We start from the raw sequence: 20756 nt of genomic DNA, 5'->3' as shown, positions 1-20756 counted from the left end.
CAATTATTGCAATCAACTCACTCAGTAGGCTGAGGCTCGAACTCTGGGAAGGTGAACTGGTCGTGCGTGTGGAACCGGTAAGTGACTGTCCGCTCACGTGGCACACGCCCTGTGACGTCAGATTCTTCTTGAGAGTTCTAGAATGTTCTCGTAGCATTACGGCTTCTAGAATGACCTAGAATTATTGCAAACAACTCACTCAGTAGGCTGAGGCTCGAACTCCGGGAAGGTGAACTGGTCGTGCGTCTGGAACCGGTAAGTGCTGTCCGCTCACGTGGCACACGCTCTGTGACGTCAGATTCTTCTTGAGAGTTCTAGAATGTTCTCGTAGCATTACGGCTTCTAGAATGACAGAATTATTGCAAACAACTCACTCAGTAGGCTGAGGCTCGAACTCCGGGAAGGTGAACTGGTCGTGCGTGTGGAACCGGTAAGTGCACTGTCCGCTCACGTGGCACACGCTCTGTGACGTCAGATTCTTCTTGAGAGTTCTAGAATGTTCTCGTAGCATTACGGCTTGTAGAATGACCTACAATTATTGCAATCAACTCACTCAGTAGGCTGAGGCTCGAACTCCGAGAAGGTGAACTGGTCGTGTGTGTGGAACCGGTAGGTGCTGTCCGCTCACGTGGCACACGCTGTGACGTCAGATTCTTCTTGAGAGTTCTAGAATGTTCTCGTAGCATTACGGCTTCTAGAATGACCTAGAATTATTGCAAACAACTCACTCAGTAGGCTGAGGCTCGAACTCCGGGAAGGTGAACTGGTCGTGTGTGGAACTTGTAAGCACTGTCCGCTCACGTGGCACACGCTCTGTGACGTCAGATTCTTCTTGAGAGTTCTAGAATGTTCTCGTAGCATTACGGCTTCTAGAATGACAGAATTATTGCAAACAACTCACTCAGTAGGCTGAGGCTCGAACTCCGGGAAGGTGAACTGGTCGTGCGTGTGGAACCGGTAAGTGACTGTCCGCTCACGTGGCACACGCTCTGTGACGTCAGATTCTTCTTGAGAGTTCTAGAATGTTCTCGTAGCATTACGGCTTCTAGAATGACCTAGAATTATTGCAATCAACTCACTCAGTAGGCTGAGGCTCGAACTCCGGGAAGGTGAACTGGTCGTGCGTGTGGAACCGGTAAGTGCACTGTCCGCTGACATGGCACACGCTCTCAGGGGTCAAGTCCTTCTTCACGGCTTCTAGAATGTTCTCGTAGTATTGGAAGATCAGCATGGAACACGAGTCCGAGAGAGAATCCATGTTGCGGCACACCTGGATGATACAATTATTAATTATTATTTAATCGCCTCAAGGGGTAGACACCTGTTTTTAAGACAGGCCCGAGATGTAAAAGACAACTAACTGGCCTGAACCCGTCTGGCCAGGGTGGGAGTATGAAGCTCAAATCATCCATTTACCCCTGGTAAATTAGAGAGAATCATGTTCCTGCAGTGCAGGCTGAATGATGATGTATTTTTAAGATTTTTTTCCTTTTAGGCCCCGAACAGACAGTGAAACGCAACTGCAACGAAACTGCAACTGCTAGTTACTTTTGAATTGCATCTAAGTTTCTGCCATAGCGTCCGTTGAGAGACCACACATGACGCGACCAGTTTGAAACTTTCAGTTACAGTTTCATTCAGAATCATCAGAAAGTTGCAGTTTCGTTGCAGTGGCGTTTCACCGTCTGTTCTGGGCCTTACTCGAAGTGAGAAGCTTCGTAAAACTTATATTTTGTGAATTATCAACAACAGCTGATCTACAGAATGTTTCTTCTTACCTGAAGCAGGCTAAGGAGGAAATCTTCGTAGGAGGTCGCTTCGAACCGCCTCCTCGCTACAGCGACCGTCTGCCGGCAGTTGTTGCAGCTTACGACTTTGGTCAGCTGAGTGTTCTATAAAACAAAATATTTTTCTGTTGTGTTTAATAAAATCAGATCACATAATAGGCGAAAAATTAAAAAATTAAATGTTTAGTTACATAAGTGATAATATGAATTTTATGATACAGCCAACAAGCCAATAAGTACTACGTACAGAAGTTTTACTTCGCGAAGGTATTTAAAATTTTAAACAAATGTATGCTCAATGTCATTAACAATATGGTGTAATTTAGCCTGTCTCTAGAGTCAAGCACCATTTTGTTGACAAACGTCAGTGATCGGCACTGCGCCGAAGCTATAGGGCTGACTTCGGTAAAATGATGTGACGTGAGGTGCCAAACTGCGGAAAATGGCGGAGGAAATACATGATTTAGCATGAATTATCATGAATAATATTAACTAATTATTTACCTCTCAGTGTCTTGAGGCAACCTAAAAAAGTACATTCTGTGTTTGACTATGGGACCATGGGGTCCAAGCGCTCGTTCCTTTTATAAGGAACTGGCAAAGAGGCTCACCGAGGTGACCGGTGATCAAAAGGCTGGCAGCTATTTCGGCCAGAGAATTAGCCTGGTCATTCAACGTGGCAATGCTGCCAGCCTTTTGGGCACCATTCCTGACTGCGGCGCTGGGGGTGAAGTATTTTTTATTTTGTAAATAGTTTTTATCATTAGTTTTTAAGTTAATGTATTATTATAAAATTTATTCCCCTAAAAAAATAAAAACAACGAAATTCTGTGTTTGTATTATTATTTAGGCAGTTAAATACTGCACAGTATTTAGTACACCATTTTTTTATTTTCTTCCATCATACACAAGAATACGCGTGCGTGAGTCAATGTTCGCTCGTATGTGAGGCCTTGTCGAATAGTATCCTGTAGGTGGGTCATCGTGCGTGTTTTGTTTTCGATGTAAACTCGCGGAGATGAACAGGCCTGGTAGTACTTACATAAGCTTCCAGGAGTTGATCGATCCTGGCGCTGTTACATAGCCCAGCGACCGAGCACACGGCTTGCGGGTTCATCTGCGAAGCGAGAGTCTCCACTAGTTCGGGCACAAAGTCATCCGCCATCTTCATGCATTCCTTGGCCACGATCTTGATGGGGATCAGCTTGCAGGAGCCTTCGAAGACCTCTTTGAGTTCCTCCTGTAACAAGTAAAGAACATTTGTGAATTAATTACTTACTTTATTAAAAGTGCGCCGAAATGTAACGAAACGAAACCACTTCACCCAATTTGATTTTTTTTTGTGGGCGTTATTGTCAGAACAAGGTTGTATAAAAGATAAATTGATTAAAAATCGAACAGTGTATTTTATAGCGGTACGAAGTTCGCCTGGTCAGCTACTGTTTTATTGAGAAATGGACTGGCTATCTCTTGAAGATAATCTGACCATTCCATCTGTGCTCAGATGATATTTGGCTATACTCGAAAGTGCTTCGGGTGACATAGAAAATGCTCTACAAAGCTAAAGAAATCGTCTGTTTTCAACGATAAATATTGCACAGACACATAGAAAATCAGCTTAGTTTCGGACTAGATAACGCACTGAAAAATTGTGACATAGATAACTACAAAGCTCAACAAATTCTCTTTTCAACGATAATATTGCACATAGACGAAGTTTAGCTTATATGGGACTAAAGCCTGGTCCGTGAGCACGTAGAATTTAGTCCAATGACCCCAAGCTACTCATCCTTATCGCTCGCGCGTAATTATATTGCTGTCGCGACTGTGCGACGGGCGCCCGCAGTGAGTGTGCGAGCGCGACAGCAACAATATTACGCGCGAGCGATAAGGATGGGTAGCTTGGGATCATTGGACAAAATTCTACGTGCTCGCAGACCAGACTATACAAAGCTCAACAAATTCTCTTTTCAACGATAATATTGCGCATAGACAAAGTAGTTTAGCTTATATAGGACTAGATGGCGCAGAACTAAATTGTCAATTTACCTGAGTCTCGTTGCTCTCGAGCTGGTCGCGTGCTTGCGTCACCATGTCGGTACAGATTTTGCAGACGGTGTCGTTGTCTTGAGGATACTTGGTGGTGGACCACACGGTGCCCGCGCAGAACTTGGTAGCGCTGCATTCGCGACCCGTTCTGTACGAATACGAAATTTTTATACAATAGGTGTGTTGTACAAATTGCATCGTAAAATTGTAAATACCGTTAGATTAGGTCTATTCCACTTTGATCACCTGGCTTTGATCACCCAGTTGATCAAGTGGACTCCAAGCAACAATTTGGTGTCCTTTGATCACCTATGGATAAGATAACCTGGGTAATCAAAGTGGACTCCAGTTAAATTATTATTTTAGTTTCCTTTGATCACCTATAAATAAATTACAAGTCCTCTAAACACTCAAATGTCCAATTGTTGTACTTACATATTTTGTTATGTAACATTTTTGATATTTTCTAAAAAGCGCAACAAACAAATTGGATATAAAATATATGTGACTATTATAATATGTATTATAATCTATCTAGAGACATTGTAGAAAGATTGACAACTATCTGAAGACTCCCTGATTGGTTAGTCTTGCGGTAAGTCGTTGTGTATCTATAGAGTTACAAATCAAACACAGGTCAGTCAAATAAAAATGATACATTTCAAAAATTGTAACATCAAGTTCAAGTAACTGACTGTATAAATATGGGGTAGCTTATGGCTGAAAATGTGCATAAGCACAAAACGTCTTTGTTGACAAACCATCTATGTAAATGTTTTCAAATAGAACGTTGGTTTTTATACACCATTTCAGTCAGCATGACGTAGTTCATATTTATTTTATACTATTGCAATAAAATAAAATAATTACGCGAAATTGCTGCACCAATACGCCGGGCCTTGTGTGCATTTGATGCCTCCAAGCAGTTTGGTTTGCTTCTTTGGTGCTACTTCTTTTGCCTGTAAACGAATAGTTTAGTTAGTAAGAAGCATAAAATGATTTTACAGTCGTCATATACATATATTTACTGCAAAACAATAGGTATTATAACTACATACGATGCAAGACTGTTTATCTTAACAACATGTGAAAAAATATCAACTCAACATAATAATATTATAGAAAGAGTCGCATGAGACTTAACAATAGCTAATATTGTCAGATAACATCACAACAACCATAGCTTCTTATTGTAGCTGTGAATGTTGTGATAAGTGCAATTTTTTAGTGAAAAAATCTTACGACTTTACTTGTATGATTAATTAGCTACATGCTCATGTAATCCTACTAATATGCGAAAGTTTGGATGTCTGGATGTTTGTTACTCTTTCACGCAAAAAGTACTGAACGGATTTTGTTGAAACTTTACAGTATTATTGTTTGTAACCTAGATTAACATATAGGCTATAATTTATGCCAATCTGTGACACTAAATTTCACGCGGGTGAAGCCGCGGGCAAAAGCTAGTGATCAAATATGCAAATGTACTTGACATATTAACTCGCAAAATGTGTGAGGAAATTGCGTGTTTTTTCTAACAATAAATCTGTGACCATGATTCTTAGAATAGAATAATTGTTTTAGGTTTATGCCCAACTTGGCGCGTTCTCATTGAGAACTTCTCAACTCGACACGCAAGATAAATAATGCTATTTTGGTATTTATTATTTTAATGTCATTGTTCTAGAATAATTTTCTGAGCAGATGACCCAGTGGGGTGAGACCGGGTCGTTAACAGTGACAGTGTTGACACCCCGATATCAGTGCCTACTTCACAATTAATAACTAAAAGTCGGATAAGATAAATTCGCGTTTGTTTTCAACAGTGTATGTGAGAGACGACATGTTTTCGGAAAATATTTGACCTATTAACTCGCAAGATGTGTGAAAAAATTGCATGTATTATTCTAACTAGAAATCAGTTTAAAAATAATAATACAGACTGTTCTGTTGTATGACGCAATTGTAATTATTAACATAACATAAATAAGTTCAGCATTTTAAATATGGTGTTACATGTTCCTTGTACATAAGACGGCTATAGGTAAACAAATAAAATAAGGAAGTATCCTTTGTTTGTAGTAATCATTTATTTATACAACTCGACAGGATAATTTGCGGTAACTATTGTGCGGACTGTGTGTTTTCGAAATTAAGAAATTGAATAAATAAATCTATGCTTCATTAACGATTCACGAACTAAAGGAAAATTCACGAAAATGCGTCCGTTAACAATCATTTAACTTTAAAATGTTGCTCCAAATATTGTTATTTATTAACGGTCTTAAACGTAAATTCAAGGGACGCCATAAATAATATCTCCAGCTTTTTTTCATCTTCGGTCCAAGTGGTTTTCTTAGTCTACATTTACCGCCGGGATCGCCACGGGACAATTCCCACTTCTCGTTCCCACCGCTGCAACTCCTGTGTAGCCAGGATCTACAGCTTGACCGCCAATAAAAACCCAACCAATGAAGGTCAAGTTTGTCCCGGAGGAAAGTTAAACTGTCATTGGACCCGCAACGAAATTAAACAGAAGAACATAGAAGTTCGAAGTTAAGGTTCGTCTTCCCTCCATTGCAAAGCGGATGACAGGTGACAAAGGTTTAGTCGCTACTTGAGTACCCTACAATATTGATAAAGATACGTACTTGCTCCTCCAACAGTTTGTCAATCCTGGCACTGTTGCACAGTCCAGCGACCGAGCACACGGCTTGAGGGTTCATTTCCGATAAGGTTCGTCTTCCCTCCATTGCAAAGCGGATGACAGGTGACAAACAAAGGTTTAGTCACTACTTGAGTACTCTACAATATTGATAAAGAGACGTACTTGCTCCTCCAACAGTTTGTCAATCCTAGCGCTGTTGCACAGTCCAGCGACCGAGCAGACAGCTTGTGGGTTCATTTCCGAAGCGAGGGTCTCCACCAGTTCGGGCACAAAGTCGTCGGCCAGCTTCATGCATTCCTTGGCTACGATCTTGATCGGCATCAGCTTGCAAGAGCCTTCGAAAACATCCTTCAGGTCGTTCTGGAATGGAAAAAAGTTACGGCTTTGGTTATGGAACGATTTCGTGTCAGATCTCCAGGTCGTTCTGGAATGGAAAAAGTTAGGGTTTTGGTTGTAGGATGATTGACTGTCAAATACTTAGATGAAGTCCTTAGTGAACTACTATAAAATCGATGATTTTTTTAAATATAAAAATGTTTGGGATGCGTAACTGCCTAGCTCGCATAAATATTTATAACTTTGTATATTTTAAAGCCTGTAAGTAAACCTTTGAAAAAGAGACTGACATTAGTGACTGAGTTTTTCGCTGCTTCTTCTCAGCACTGGTTCATTTATTGTCCTGAAGCAGTGGTAGGGTTAATACTGGGACGTGTAAAAGTGCTTTTTTTAAGCCTATTTACAGAAATAAATGAGTTTTATGAGTTTTTATGAAAGGAATCGGAATAAATCGTCAAAGTTAGTGAAAAGTATGTAATATGGGATAAAAAATATTCGTTAAGCATGTGATAACCACCATCATTAACCATGCACAATCAATAAGTCTGTGCCTTATCTGGCTGCAAGACTCAAGAACAATACTATACTGTTAGGTATAGTGTTCTTTTTAATGCTTATTTTATTTTTATTGCAATATTTCATCACCTAATGTAAATCTGGGATATTCACGTTATATCGACTAATTAGTTATGTAGATCTCAGGATATACGCCATATGCTGGATACAGTTCCAAATAAATGAAAGGTCCTAGACCTATCGTACAGAGAACAAGTTCGAACGAAGTTTCAAACATAATCAACTCAATACAAATAAAGCTAAATGATGTCATAATTAGGTCTGACGGTCTCATAAATAACCCTTATAAAAATTAGTCAGTCGCAATTTAAATTGTTTTATATCAAATTGTATGATCACAATAACAATTAATGGGCCCTGATGACTGTAATAATTTATTTAACATACCTTAACGACCTCTCGTATTTATCATTGTTTATGACGAATCGCCGGTGAGCTCATTATAGAGTCCATAACGGCTGTTGAGTTATCGGTCGATGACCTAGGAACAATTCTGTGACCGACTGAGATGACATTTTATTGGTTTAAACACGCTTTGTTCGAATTTAAATGAGTGAAAAATCTAGAGTTAGGCCCGTATTATGAAACAACACCAAGAAGTAGTTAGTATACTTAGTTCAAAACTAGGGTGTAGATTAATTTTGCGTTTATAAATATTTAAACTAATGAATCGAGTTTTGAGACATTTTGTAATTTGGGTCTCAAATATCTAAGTTTACTTCTACACTTTACGTTTAAGTATGCCTTACTTGTAGTTCTAAAAAATGGATATCAAGACTTGAATCCCAGAAGGGTTATACGGAAATTCCTCTTTTTTGTTGACAAACGTGATATCTTTTATCTTCCCGAGATAAAATAAATTAAACAATGATAGGAAGGTAAAGAACTCATCTACTCTCGTAAGGTACCAATTTCGAATGAGATATAAAGCATGGACTTTGAATGCTGGTATTGATGACTCATGACAGAGTCACAAGGTATTAATAAATAAATAAATCATTATGACGTCTTGGTGGGCACCAAAAAATCATAGAGTAGTATTAATCCGGCACTGGTCTTAATGTACAAAATTATGAATAAAGTAGACATCCATGACTTCGAGTATAAATGCCCGCGCTCTTATCACTCAAAACAACTGCAGCTGCTGACATTGTAGTCATTGTAGATAGATTGTAGTCCGGTAGGTACGATTTTTGTACTTAATTAATTACGATAAGGGATTATTATTATGCATACTATTGTTTCATCATCATCATCATCATTTCAGCCACAGGATGTCGACTGCTGAACCATAGGTCTCTCTAAGCCAGGGGTTCCCTAACTTATTTGAGACGCGCCCCCTTTCGACCATAAAAAAATCCGCGCCACTTCCTCCATCCAGATTAGTTATTGGTCGTATCGAGCAGTCTGGAATGTATTTTCTCAGCGGTCGCAGGTTTTTTAATACTTAACTACAAAAAAAGTGGCTTGCGCCTCCTTTAAAGGTCTTACCACTCATTTTGGGAACCCCTGATCTAAACATAGGTTATTTTGTTTATTATTGTCATACCTGAGTCTGGTTGCTTTCGAGCTGGTCGCGGGCTTGCTTCACCATGTCGGTACAGATTTTGCAGACGCTGTCGTTGTCTTCCGGGAACTGAATCTTGGGCCACACTCGCTCCACGCAGTGCTTTGTGGCGTGGCATTCATGGCCCGTACTGTGCATAATATAATAAGTTCATTATTTAATCATTCTTAAAGGTGCATAGGCATTATTTACAAAGAGTCGTAGAATTGCAAACGTTAGAAAATCGAGGGACGAGAGCGAGATAAAAACAAAAGAACATCAATATTGGTCGTCGAAAAAAGAATGTTGTATTCTTAGTGGCCAGTGTCTAGTGACGCTCTTGGTTTGCTTGCATCTCACATAATAGAAATGACCAGGCCAAAGGTGGAAGCGAGCTGTTTATCATTAACTGAACACATTGTGAAATCGTTAATCATTTTGATCAGTTAATTTTAAATGAGAGTGACGTTACATCGCATTATGATGACGATTCGTAATTCAATTGAACTACTCATTCAAAAGTACAGAAAAAAAAGGTGGTGCAACTCAGCCTAAAGATGCAACTATGTGTATTAGCCAATTGGTAAACTTAACCATTGTGTTTATTTTTCAACGGACATTGCACGTTAACTGCATGACAAATACTAATCATCATAGTCATGGTTAATAAAACGTTCCTCGGTCCGAGAACTGCGATAAGCAAATCAAATTCTTGTTATACAACACAGTAACAAAGAGGCGCATTGTGCAAACCGGCCGCGGTGGCCGTGTTGACACACTGACTTGTAATTTGAGACACTTCCACTGTTCACCACATGTTCTCAAACTTCCCCTTACTACAAAAAATGGAAAAAATTGGCCAAGTGCGTGTCGTGCCACGCGCCAGTGTCCGTTATTACCACAACATATTTCAGAAGCAAGCAATTTCTTCATCTAAAGTCATTTTTAATACGATACCCCACACGATGGGACTTTACATGTAGGGGAGCTAGGTACCCTAAAAAATTTTTTTTTTTCAAAATTTTATTCTACCGTTTTGTCGGTGTGATTAATATGCTTATGCATACCTCCACAAAATTACAACTCTCTAGTGACAACAGTTTCCAAGCAAAACCTCGGACAGACAGACAGACAGACATATCGAAACTATAAGTGTTCCTTGTCAGGATTACGGAACCCTAAAAAATAAACCCGCGTTGATCACTAGTTTAAATTTACATTTAGGCTGTGTTGTATTGATTTTGACATATTTTTGAGGTTTGTTGAAGTTAAAGTAACATGGTGCAAGCCAGCCTAATAGAAATGTTATTTTAAACCAGTGATCATCGCGCGTTTAACTATTTTGTAATATGGCACATAAGTACGGGACCATTTTAGTCAGTATAACTAATTCTGCACATAATCAAGTAATATTTTAATTTATTGTTCCATGACAGGTTCCAGAATATCAGCTTTAAATGCATACATGAGTCAATATAACTTAATTTGCTTTGAAATGAAGATAATAGTATGTTTATCAGTGAGGTCGAGTATTCACAATAAATTGACATAAGGCAGACTACAAACGTTTGACAAAATAAATTACGTTTATCATTAGGTAACGGGATTTTCAAAATATACGGTTTTTCCTTCCTGTCATCCTCATCACCTCGTATAAAGAATCTGTCCTCTAACATGTTCAAAGCAATTTAAACCACAACGACAATACCCTAAAGTTGAGAACCGCTGTTCTGTTTGCATTAACTGAGCACTGTTGTCCGGTCACTGGGGTTTGGTTCAACACGCTAAGTTCGTTTCGGAACTAACCAGCTGTTATGCAACCATTGTTCTACTTGAAGTAAAACAATACAATTTCGTGCTATAGCCGTTATTCACGCGCTGCTATCGATACATTAGTCATTATTGAATATCATCAAGCGAAACGTAGCACTTTATGTCTTTGTAATAAATGTTATTTTGCAACAAAATTGTATAGCCTGATGTGCTATCGACTGTAATATGTCATTGTTTCTGTGACAAAGACTGAGGTAGGCAAAGACACTGATATTTTCAATGACTATCGTGTGATAGGTCATCATCGTCATCAATAGTCAATCAAATGCATTTATAACAGAAACGGGAAGAAATAGGAGTTTATCCTCCAGAGTAGTACAGTCGCAAACAAAAATGAAATTTTACTTAATTTATTTTAAACCTTATCACAAAAATAGAATTCTAAATAAAAAAAAATCAATTTGCACTCTTTGCCATCACAGGAAGCGAAAAACATTTAGACAAAATATAATTAGTAAACTGCTAAAAATATAATAATATACAGGTGTGTTATTTTGGGAATTTTTGTCAGAGTTGAAGAAAATTGGGTTACGTCAATTTACTACTCTTTGAGTCGCTAATACGTGATTACGTCATAAATATGTAAAGCATAGCATCATTAAACCATAACCTACAATGTTATCAAAACAACTAAAAACGAATTCTACATGAAACGCAAATTGGATTTTCGGAGATAACATATTTTTATGCTCAATAATAAATTAATAAGTAAACAATGTTTCAATAAATTTATACCAGTATTTAACGAGTTTTATTATGCATTAACGATAAGCTTATCTAAATAACTGTAAAAAAATAATATCAACGCGACCGTTGTTTGGTGACAGGAAACACCGAGTACAGATTAGTCAGTGTAAAGACATGACAAACGAGCTATTTTGCATCTTATGCAGTTGAATTAAGTGCGATGTTGCAACAAAAAAATTATAGTCTGATATGTAGCCAAATTTTTAAATCTTGTCATTCGTGAATTTAAACACGAACTTTATTAATACTGCTATTAATATAGTAATATTAAACTTTTCGGAATTAATATGATTCACTAAATGCCCGACACACACTTGACGTTTTACGCAGCGCCATCTAGTCCCAAACTAAAGCTGGGTTGCACCATCTTACAAGAAGCACCGGTTATCGTTATATTTACGGTTAACTTAAGGTGATGTAACTCAGCCTAATCAATGCTTGTACTGTGGGTACCAGACAATGGATATAAAAATAGTTTCAATCTTTTTTTAAACACATTTTAGCGGCTCTGGGTTTAAGCCAATACCTATAAAATGTTCCCAAAATAAAAAATAGTTCTCACCTAAAGTTGTTGCACCAGTAAGAGGGTCCCCATGTGCAGCGGGAAGCGCCGACCAAGGGAACTGGAAAAAAGACATGGTATGTTTAGTATGCCCATTATTAGTATAGATATACTAGCGACATTCCCGATGAAATGAGTGTAATTTTTAGTTAATATATTAATTTTACTGATTAACTCATAAGGCTAGATAAAAAAACTATCACTTACTTTTCTGATTGGCCTGTTTCTTAGGTTCTGCCTTCTTTTTCTGAAAACAAAATAAATCTGATTGATATGGCCCATGGGAGCGGCACGGGAGGGGTGACATTGACATAATATTATGACGTGACACAGTATATAAATCTGAAGAAGATCTGATGTCTCGTTGACGTCTGACGTTACAAACTCGAGTAAGTTGACGTTACAAGACTCAGGTACTGATTGAGTTAAGTGCTAGACTTATACAAGGTTATTTTTTATATATACGAAAGCCGAAACACGTGTCACGTAATCTTTAGAATCAGTATAAAAAAAATTAAAATGATACCTTAAAAACTCACGAAGTTCTAAGCTTTATTTGTTGTCCCATTATCCGCACGCGAGTGTAGACATCGTACAGCACGCGGCACTTTCGTTGTTGACAACGCAATGTTTGTTAAGCTTTGACAACATTTTCCATACGCGCAGAACATTTTAGTAAGGTGTCCGTAAATTAAGGATTTGTAAATATTATTTAGTCAAAATGTAACATGACAAAAAATATTGCGATGGATTCTGTTACTGATTCTGAACAAATAGTTTTAAGGTTTCGTATATACTAAAAATAACCTTGTAGATTTTACTTAGATATTAAACAACTTTATATTATTTATTGTCTTACGTTGTTATTGATGAGGTGGTCCAATTTCTCGTTGTTACACATGCCGATGATCTGGCACATGCCCTCAGGAGAGGTGTCTGACAGCAGTACATGGTATAAGTACTTGTGGAGGCCAGCTGTGTTCTCCTTGCAGGCGCTAGCCATGGCCTTGTAGGGCACATCGTGGCACGCTGACGCGACGCGACCGCTCAAGTATTCCTGGGGAACAATTGGGTATGTTACTGAAATGGCCACATCACGATATGCCCGAGCACATCACAATATGGCCAAACCAAAGATCGGCCTACGACATATCTACAGAATTTTGTTTCTTATTAGAAATGTTTCCTGGGTGAAAAAGTAAGTTTCAATTAGCGTAGTTCGTTGCTTAAACTATCAAAAATATACAACACGTATTTTTCACTTGATTCAATGAAAATTGACTGAGATAAAGCGCGTGAAAGCTCACGGAGGAGGCCTGTGACGTCAATGAGTGGTTAAATTGTAGCACGGCGTGACGTCACGCGGTTAAACTTTATTTAAAACATAAATACTGTCACATAAATTAGGAAATTGTATAATGCTTTAATGGCGAGACTAATAACAAAATTAACAGCTTCTGTGTAACAATACCACAATTTTATCATGGTTGTTAAATGAATTAAGTGTGGCCAATTTAAAGCTTTAATGATTAATTCATCAGTAAAAAATTGCAGAGATAAACTATGTGTTACTTTTATGCCACTTCATAAATCCTGTGTAGACAGGATTTTTTGACATTTGTATTTTAAGACAGTATAAGGAGTTACAGCGGTGGGAACAAAAGGTAGGAATAGTATTTATAATCATCTACATATTTCTTTGTCACATAAATAAGGACTCATCTATTTGTTCTTAATTTTTATGAAAGAAAAACATCGGTCCCGTTATCTAAATGTAACTGAAGGCGTGTGCTATAAATAGTTATAAAGCGAAAACTACTCCGATAAAAATATTAACGGCCAGTTATTGTCAGTAATGAGTTTTGAAATGAAAAATAAAGAGAAAAGCGTTAATAAATTAATTTTCACATGATTTGTCACGTTCTATTCGTATTAGATTTATCGTAAAAGGCTAATATATAAGGTGTTATTTTTTGTACTGATCATACTTTACCAACGCATCTAATAAAATCATACAAATACAACCCAAGTGTTTTTAAAAAAAAAATCAGGCTAGTTTTCGAGTAAAACGACAAAGAATGTTTCGAAAAAAATAAAAAATAAATCATCCTTTGAGCGCGGTGAGTATTCGTTTGTACGCACTATCGTAGTAGCCGGCCGAGGGCAACGACCACTGCCACGTGCCGCGCCGCGTGCGTGAGTCGGCCATATTGATATCGCTCGCTGCCAGTCGCTCCGCGCCCACAGCCCGCGCCGAGCCGCCGATCGGCATGCGGGAGCGCAACAACATAAATAATCGTCCCAGTCCGTCCAATGCGCCCAAACGTATTGCAGTGTATGTGTGATTTATTACAATGCCGCGCTTGATCAATAACAAAACGCAGGTGAAATTATGTTTCGGGCACACTAACTGGCCGACGAGAAACATTGACGAGTCGAAAACCTTCATACCTTGCTTGTTTGGAGCCGCGCAGCGCTTCAGGGAGCGCAGCCGTATCCTGACTTGACGAGATTCCGTGCGCTTCGAGGACGAAGTTCTGGATTTCAATTTCAATCACCGGCACAGTGCTGGCGGTACCCAGATGCGAGCGCCGCAGACGGCGGCTTTTGCGTAAAAATACGGAATGCCTTATCAAGGAGTTGTTGCCAGAGGGCCACGACCGCGACCTAGTTCTATCGATGGTTATTGCGGAAGTCTACCTAGGTACATACCTACAGTGTGATTTGGACAGATGAGTGCTTGTTTACGCGAAAGGGACTTTTTCCGTAAAAAAGTTAGTGCGCGAATTGTGAATACAACATCCGACGTGGTGTCTAGTGAACAGCAAGCAAGTGTGCAGCCCGAAAGCATTACCTCAATTCGATCGTGGCTAGATTAGACAGTGCAAGACAGTGTTTACGTGAACATTCAACAAAGGCTTGACGTTCAAAATGTATTGTGATTAGTGTAATAATAACCTAGGAACTTTAAATAACAACATTCAAAATAGGTAAATGTGTGAATAAGTAAAATCAATGAATCTAAAGTGTGATGGCAAATCATAATTTAGGAATTAAAACCAGGAAAATTGATCAGTGAGTTTTATTTACAACACCTATTCATATTCAATATTAGGGTGCATTTCCACTGAAGCGAAGCGAAGTAGTAATAGGTAGGTATGTACCTATCAATTTTTTATTACGTCTCTAAATAAATTGCGTAGGCATTACGAAACCGTAGATATTGAATTCCAATTTCTATCCTTTTTTAAATTTCTAGTTTAACGCGGATGATTCGCCTCGGTTCGTTGGAAAAGTCCCCCGCTATTACACTAATGAAAATACACTTATTTACCTACTTATGTAGCTAGATTTTGTTTCTCCCAGCGCGTAGTACCTATTAACATGACGTAACATCGTACATACTCACGAGTGATAATTTTTGGTAACGTAGGTTTAGTGTAATCTAACCTTTATGTGTGTGAACGTTGAATGAATGCGCGCGGCCATTGTTCGTACTCGTATGAATGAAATGAGTAAAGAAAGAGAGAGAGGCAGTGAGTGAAGACAGGATGGTTGTAAAAATAATATCTTTTTTTTGTTAGGAAAAGTAAAAACAAAAACTAGCCTGAATTTTTTTTTAAAAACACTTGGGTTGTATTTGTATGATTTTATTAGATGCGTTGGTAAAGTATGATCAGTACAAAAAATAACACCTTATATAGGTTGACAGGTTATCAGTATTTAAATGAACAACCTAATGAATGACGTCACTAAGTAGTATAACAGTTGAAGAACAATGTACAGTCAACAGCGCATCAGACTACATATTTTTTTTGTATTATCAGTACCTCTAGCACGAAAAACTTTCGTCTTCGAATCGTTTGCGTATTCAACAAAATTCGACGAATACGCAAACGATTCTAGGTCGAAAGTTTTTCGTTCTAGAGGTATCTACAGGACAGAAGACAACGTGTTTACCTCTGCGTGCCATTGTATGTATAGTCGACAGCGCACATTTGACATTTTTATTGCAAAACAGCACTTAATCTAACAAAACAGGCATAATATCTTGCCTGTGTTTATCTGCTGTCTGTACAAATATCTAATAGCACGTATAACTTATGCTACATAGCTCATACGGATACTTGTTATGCCGGTTGTCATTATACAACTGCGAGCGCGTACATAACAGAGAACAATAAAGCAAATAATACCTACGTTATTGCGTTATTTTGATAACTGATTTCTGATTAATTATGAAGTTTCACTTATTTTTGGTGAAAAAGGCTTCTCTTTATTTTTATCTAAGGCTATCTCAGGGTAACTATCCTCTAGGTCCTAGAGGATTTATAATTAAAGCAATCTCTACCAGACCGGTAGAGAGTTTAGGATGTCTACAGAGTCTAGGATGATGGTCTGGTAGATTGCTTAATAGGGATCGAACCTTACCTTACCTTCTTCTTCTTTTCGTGTCGACAACAAACCTACACAGTGTCAGCCCAAAACTCCGCCACAAGAGTGGCGTTGTCAGTAGCACTCATCAAATTACCTTACCTTTACTTAACTTACCTTCTTACCTTTCTTGTTTTTGGTGAAGTCTGTGTAATCTATCTACCTCAGGGATCGCGGTATTCTCAGACTTATCAATAATATCCTTAATCTATCAAACCCCAAGCGGTCGCATAAAACCGCGTAGGAACAATTTGATGGGTCCGTGGCCGAGTCCCCCAGTTTTCGACGCACCCGTGGTCGACGCCCCCGGTCAGTTAAATTCGATTTGAAGCAATTTTTAATCAAATGTACAGTCAGGCACAAAAATGTTTATAAACGAATAAATATTTATTAGGCCAGTAGAATTAAACACAAAAATGAATCTAATGAAATGAAAATAATTCCTACAAAAGTTTTTTGTTTCTTACTACTGCTGGTTTTGGGTTAAAATTTTGCTCCCAGATTGCATAAATAGCGTCAAACATGCATAGTTTAGTATAATAATTAGCTTGTGAAACTTTTTTCGTTGACTGTACTTAGTGCAAAAGCCGAAAAAAATATGATATTAAATTTATTTAAATCGGGGGCGTCCACCACGGGTGCGTCAAATACTGGGGGACTCGGCCACGGACCCAATTTGATTTCTATTGTGTCTCGATTCGCGGGGCATGAAGGGGTAATACGATACCTAAATAAATCCTTAACATTTAGGCTGGTAAATAGATGAAATTAGTTTCGTTTACTCGAGGCTCATTTCGAAAAATTCAATTTACGTAAATACTAGAAAATTCTATCAGCTCCAGGTACAAGTTACAGCTGTTCATCAAGCAATCAAGTTTGGGTACTATGTATTAAATTCTTACCTCATTAATAAGGTCCTTCACGTCCTTCAGCTGTCGGAACAGCCTGACAAACTTGTCGGACACCTCGTTGCTGGTGACGTCATAGTTCTGCGACTCCCAGACGGTCCCGATGCAATGGCCCACGGCTCCGCAGTCGGCCCCCTGTCTGGGTCACGGTGAATCACGGGTAAGTATTAAACAATCAGAGCTTAAGTGGTAATGTAGGGGGAACTGTTGATTATACAGGGTGTTAGGTAAATGGGTATATGAGCCGACATTAGCCCATGTTAATATGGTCATATAAATGGTATGGTGAAGTTAGAAAATTGATATCTTCATTTTAATTATTTTAATTTTCATACAAATCGGATTTAATAAAATTTATTTTGTATGAAAATTAAAAAAATTAAAATGATGATATCAAATTTCTGACTTCACCATACCATTTATATGACCATGTTAACATGGGCTAGTGTCGGCTCATATACCCATTTACCTAACACCCTGTATTTGTTGACGATTTCATTGGATCATAATCAATATTTTAAATATTATCGTTATTAATTTATGAAACACACAATTGTTATGTACGAGTAAGTATACTAAGGCTGGGTTACACCATCCTACTTTAACTTTGATAAATGTCAAAAATATTTCAAACTCCATACAAAAAACACCGGTTATCGTCATAGTTACGGTCCAAGTTAGGTGGTGCAACTCAGCCAAAGATTGTAAATGCGAAAGTTTATTAGAATATGAATGGATGTTTGTTACTCATTCTTGCTTGTGGAATAATTATTTGGATGAAGGTTGCTACATAACAATAAAAGTAAAATTAATTAAATATAAGTAGGTACTTACTTGAGATTCTGGCACCAATAAACGGGCCCTTTTGAGCATTCTTTTGGTACTTGTCGAGCTAATGACAAATCTGCAGACAAAGTAGGAATAAAATGTAATAGGATAAAAAAGGAGATTAAAAAGAAGGTTTATAACAGACAATACAGTTACTTAGGAAGAACAAAGAAATTAATTTGTTACAAATAAGAGTGTCAATAAGAATTATTGTTCAGTAAGATTGACCCCAATTATTATCATTTATCACGAATAATGTCCACCAACACTTTTTAAACAAAGCAAAGTTTATATTTATCAAAATAACCAACATCAATTTGTACTTTTAAACTTATTTGTACCTAAACTACATAAGGTAATTATTACAATATTACAAATAGGTAAGTAAGGAGAAAGGATGGTCATGAGTGACATTTTGAACCATTAAAAAAAGTTTGGTTCAAAAAGGATAATAAAAGTTAAGAATGTTTGAAGTGAAATGTGAAGGAGATAAAGTGGCAAAGCAGGTCATAATAATAGCAGCAAAACAGATAACAGCAGGATTTATGTCGCAGTTCAATAGTTCATTAAACTATTATTAGCCATTTATAATACAAATACAGAGTCAGTTCTAGGACTTGTTTGTACAAGTATTGAATAAAGAAAAATTATTTTAGTGAATGTTAAACTATTTATTGACTTTAATTTTAATACTAAAGCTGATGATAGAAATTGGTCGAGGTGGCATGTCAAGTCATAAAATAGCTTCCCAAAGGTCTAATGGACCACTGACCACTTAAGTTGTGCGCTGAAGGTAGACTTTGTTAAATAAAACATTTTTCAAATAATTTAATGTTATTGAATTCTAATGCAAAGGAAATTTTTATTTGCTTACTCAACCAATAAGCATCCAATCACCTTTGAATAGAAATGAGTCACATCACACACAATTACTCATGGAGTGATCATGTTTCCTACATCAGAAACAGGTGTCATATTATTATTTATCAGGCTACTACTGTTATTAGATTTGACAAAAATAATGTTACTCCTAATTAAAATATTATGGTAACGAAAAAATAAAAGATAAAGAGTTATTTATCAGCTTAAAAAAATTATGAATAATGAAATGAGGTGCTTAATTTATCAATCAGTAATGTAATTTTCCTCAATATGTGTTTTAATGCACCTCAAGATTAGCTATGTAGTGTCTGAAATATAAATGACATAATAGAACAACTATTATTTCCTGATTATGAAGTCATAATTTAGAAATCTGCCGAAACTTACTATAAGATATCAGCTCATTTGTTATGTTACATGAGGACACAAATAAGATAGTGATATCAATAATCCTTTGTTGTTTGCTAAGCCAAATACAGGTGGGCAACGAAACAACGTAAAAACCTGGACCCCAAAGAAAGAAAAAATGTTTGATACGGTCGAATGTAGAAAAAACCGAGCATACAATGAAGCAACAATTATTATTATTTCCCTTAGCTGTGCTGTGACCCACAGCCTGTGGGTAAATAAATTCGTATCGTTGAACAATAGTCTTAGTTCAAAGAGTTCATACCATGCAAAAATACAAATTTTATGGCAAGGACAGTAATGTAATTACGACAAAACCAATTAACCAAAGTTGTTTACTTACTTGTACAACAAAAGAGAGCGATGGAGAGAAGACAAACACCTAACGCGTTCGCCATGGTTGCCTCTTGCGGCACAAAGATCACCTAAATTTAATCCGTTTTGTCTGACTCGATTTAAACACGTAAAAGAATAAACAACTACCCAACAATTTTCACTTGTAACTTATTGCGTACCTATTGATTGATAAACAAATGTCAAGTCACTGATGAATGAATGAAGTTTAGTAAGCAGCTGTCGATGAATGAATGAATAGAACGAGTCTACTTGTAACGAATGAATGAAATTTAATTGAGAGTGTAATTTAGCGCCATCTGTATATATGCTTTCATCTTGAGGTAATTAGTGGTTTTACTCAGCAATAGATGGCGCTGTTACATTGTGCTACTTAAAGTTCTGCTACTCGTTAATAGATGGCACTACTATTTTTTATAATAGAGCTATTATTAAAAATGTTACTTTAAAATCCTATAAATCACATCAATATAATTGATCAAATGTTAAATATTGACGGAAAATAATCGTATAATTAGTAATCTTTTTCTACGGTATCAGACGTAGGCCAACCTAATAAAATAATAACTTAAAATCGACGGCTGAAAGTGCTTTCCGAACATACGGCTAGCACGAAAAACTTTCGAGTTCGAATCGTTTGCGTATTCGATAAAATTCGAAATTCAACCTTCGAATTAAACGATAACGTAATTTTGATTCTCAAAATAAGTTTCGTGCAACCATTTCTCATACTAAGTTCACTTTAAGGCACGTTCACAAGGGCGCTACTACCTATTGTAGTTTTCGTACTAAGTAAATCTTTTGATGGCGATTCGAATACGCAAACGATTATCTAAAA

The 20756-nt window shown here is 37.4% G+C and overlaps 1 protein-coding gene across 1 annotated transcript in view; it reads right to left on the bottom strand.

Moving 5' to 3' along the window:
* LOC135072662 (uncharacterized) overlaps positions 1-20123 on the bottom strand; it is a 36402-nt gene extending 16279 nt beyond the window's left edge. Inside the window, exons 1-13 of the mRNA XM_063966677.1 lie at positions 19908-20123; positions 18281-18350; positions 17441-17585; positions 12964-13161; positions 12312-12351; positions 12105-12165; positions 8966-9113; positions 6667-6864; positions 4707-4795; positions 3837-3984; positions 2830-3027; positions 1779-1892; positions 1080-1270 (exon numbers count right to left, since the gene is read on the bottom strand). Coding sequence (XP_063822747.1) covers positions 1080-1270; positions 1779-1892; positions 2830-3027; positions 3837-3984; positions 4707-4795; positions 6667-6864; positions 8966-9113; positions 12105-12165; positions 12312-12351; positions 12964-13161; positions 17441-17585; positions 18281-18350; positions 19908-19962 — 1655 coding nt within the window. The 5' untranslated portion in view covers positions 19963-20123. The remainder of the gene's footprint in view (positions 1-1079; positions 1271-1778; positions 1893-2829; positions 3028-3836; positions 3985-4706; positions 4796-6666; positions 6865-8965; positions 9114-12104; positions 12166-12311; positions 12352-12963; positions 13162-17440; positions 17586-18280; positions 18351-19907) is intronic.
* Between the last annotated feature and the right edge of the window lie 633 nt (positions 20124-20756).

This window comes from Ostrinia nubilalis, chromosome 6 (genome assembly GCF_963855985.1).
Source record: "Ostrinia nubilalis chromosome 6, ilOstNubi1.1, whole genome shotgun sequence".
Taxonomy (NCBI): Eukaryota; Metazoa; Arthropoda; class Insecta; order Lepidoptera; family Crambidae; genus Ostrinia; species Ostrinia nubilalis.
Note: the sequence above shows the minus strand (reverse complement) of the source record. Positions and strands in the feature narration are given on the sequence as shown.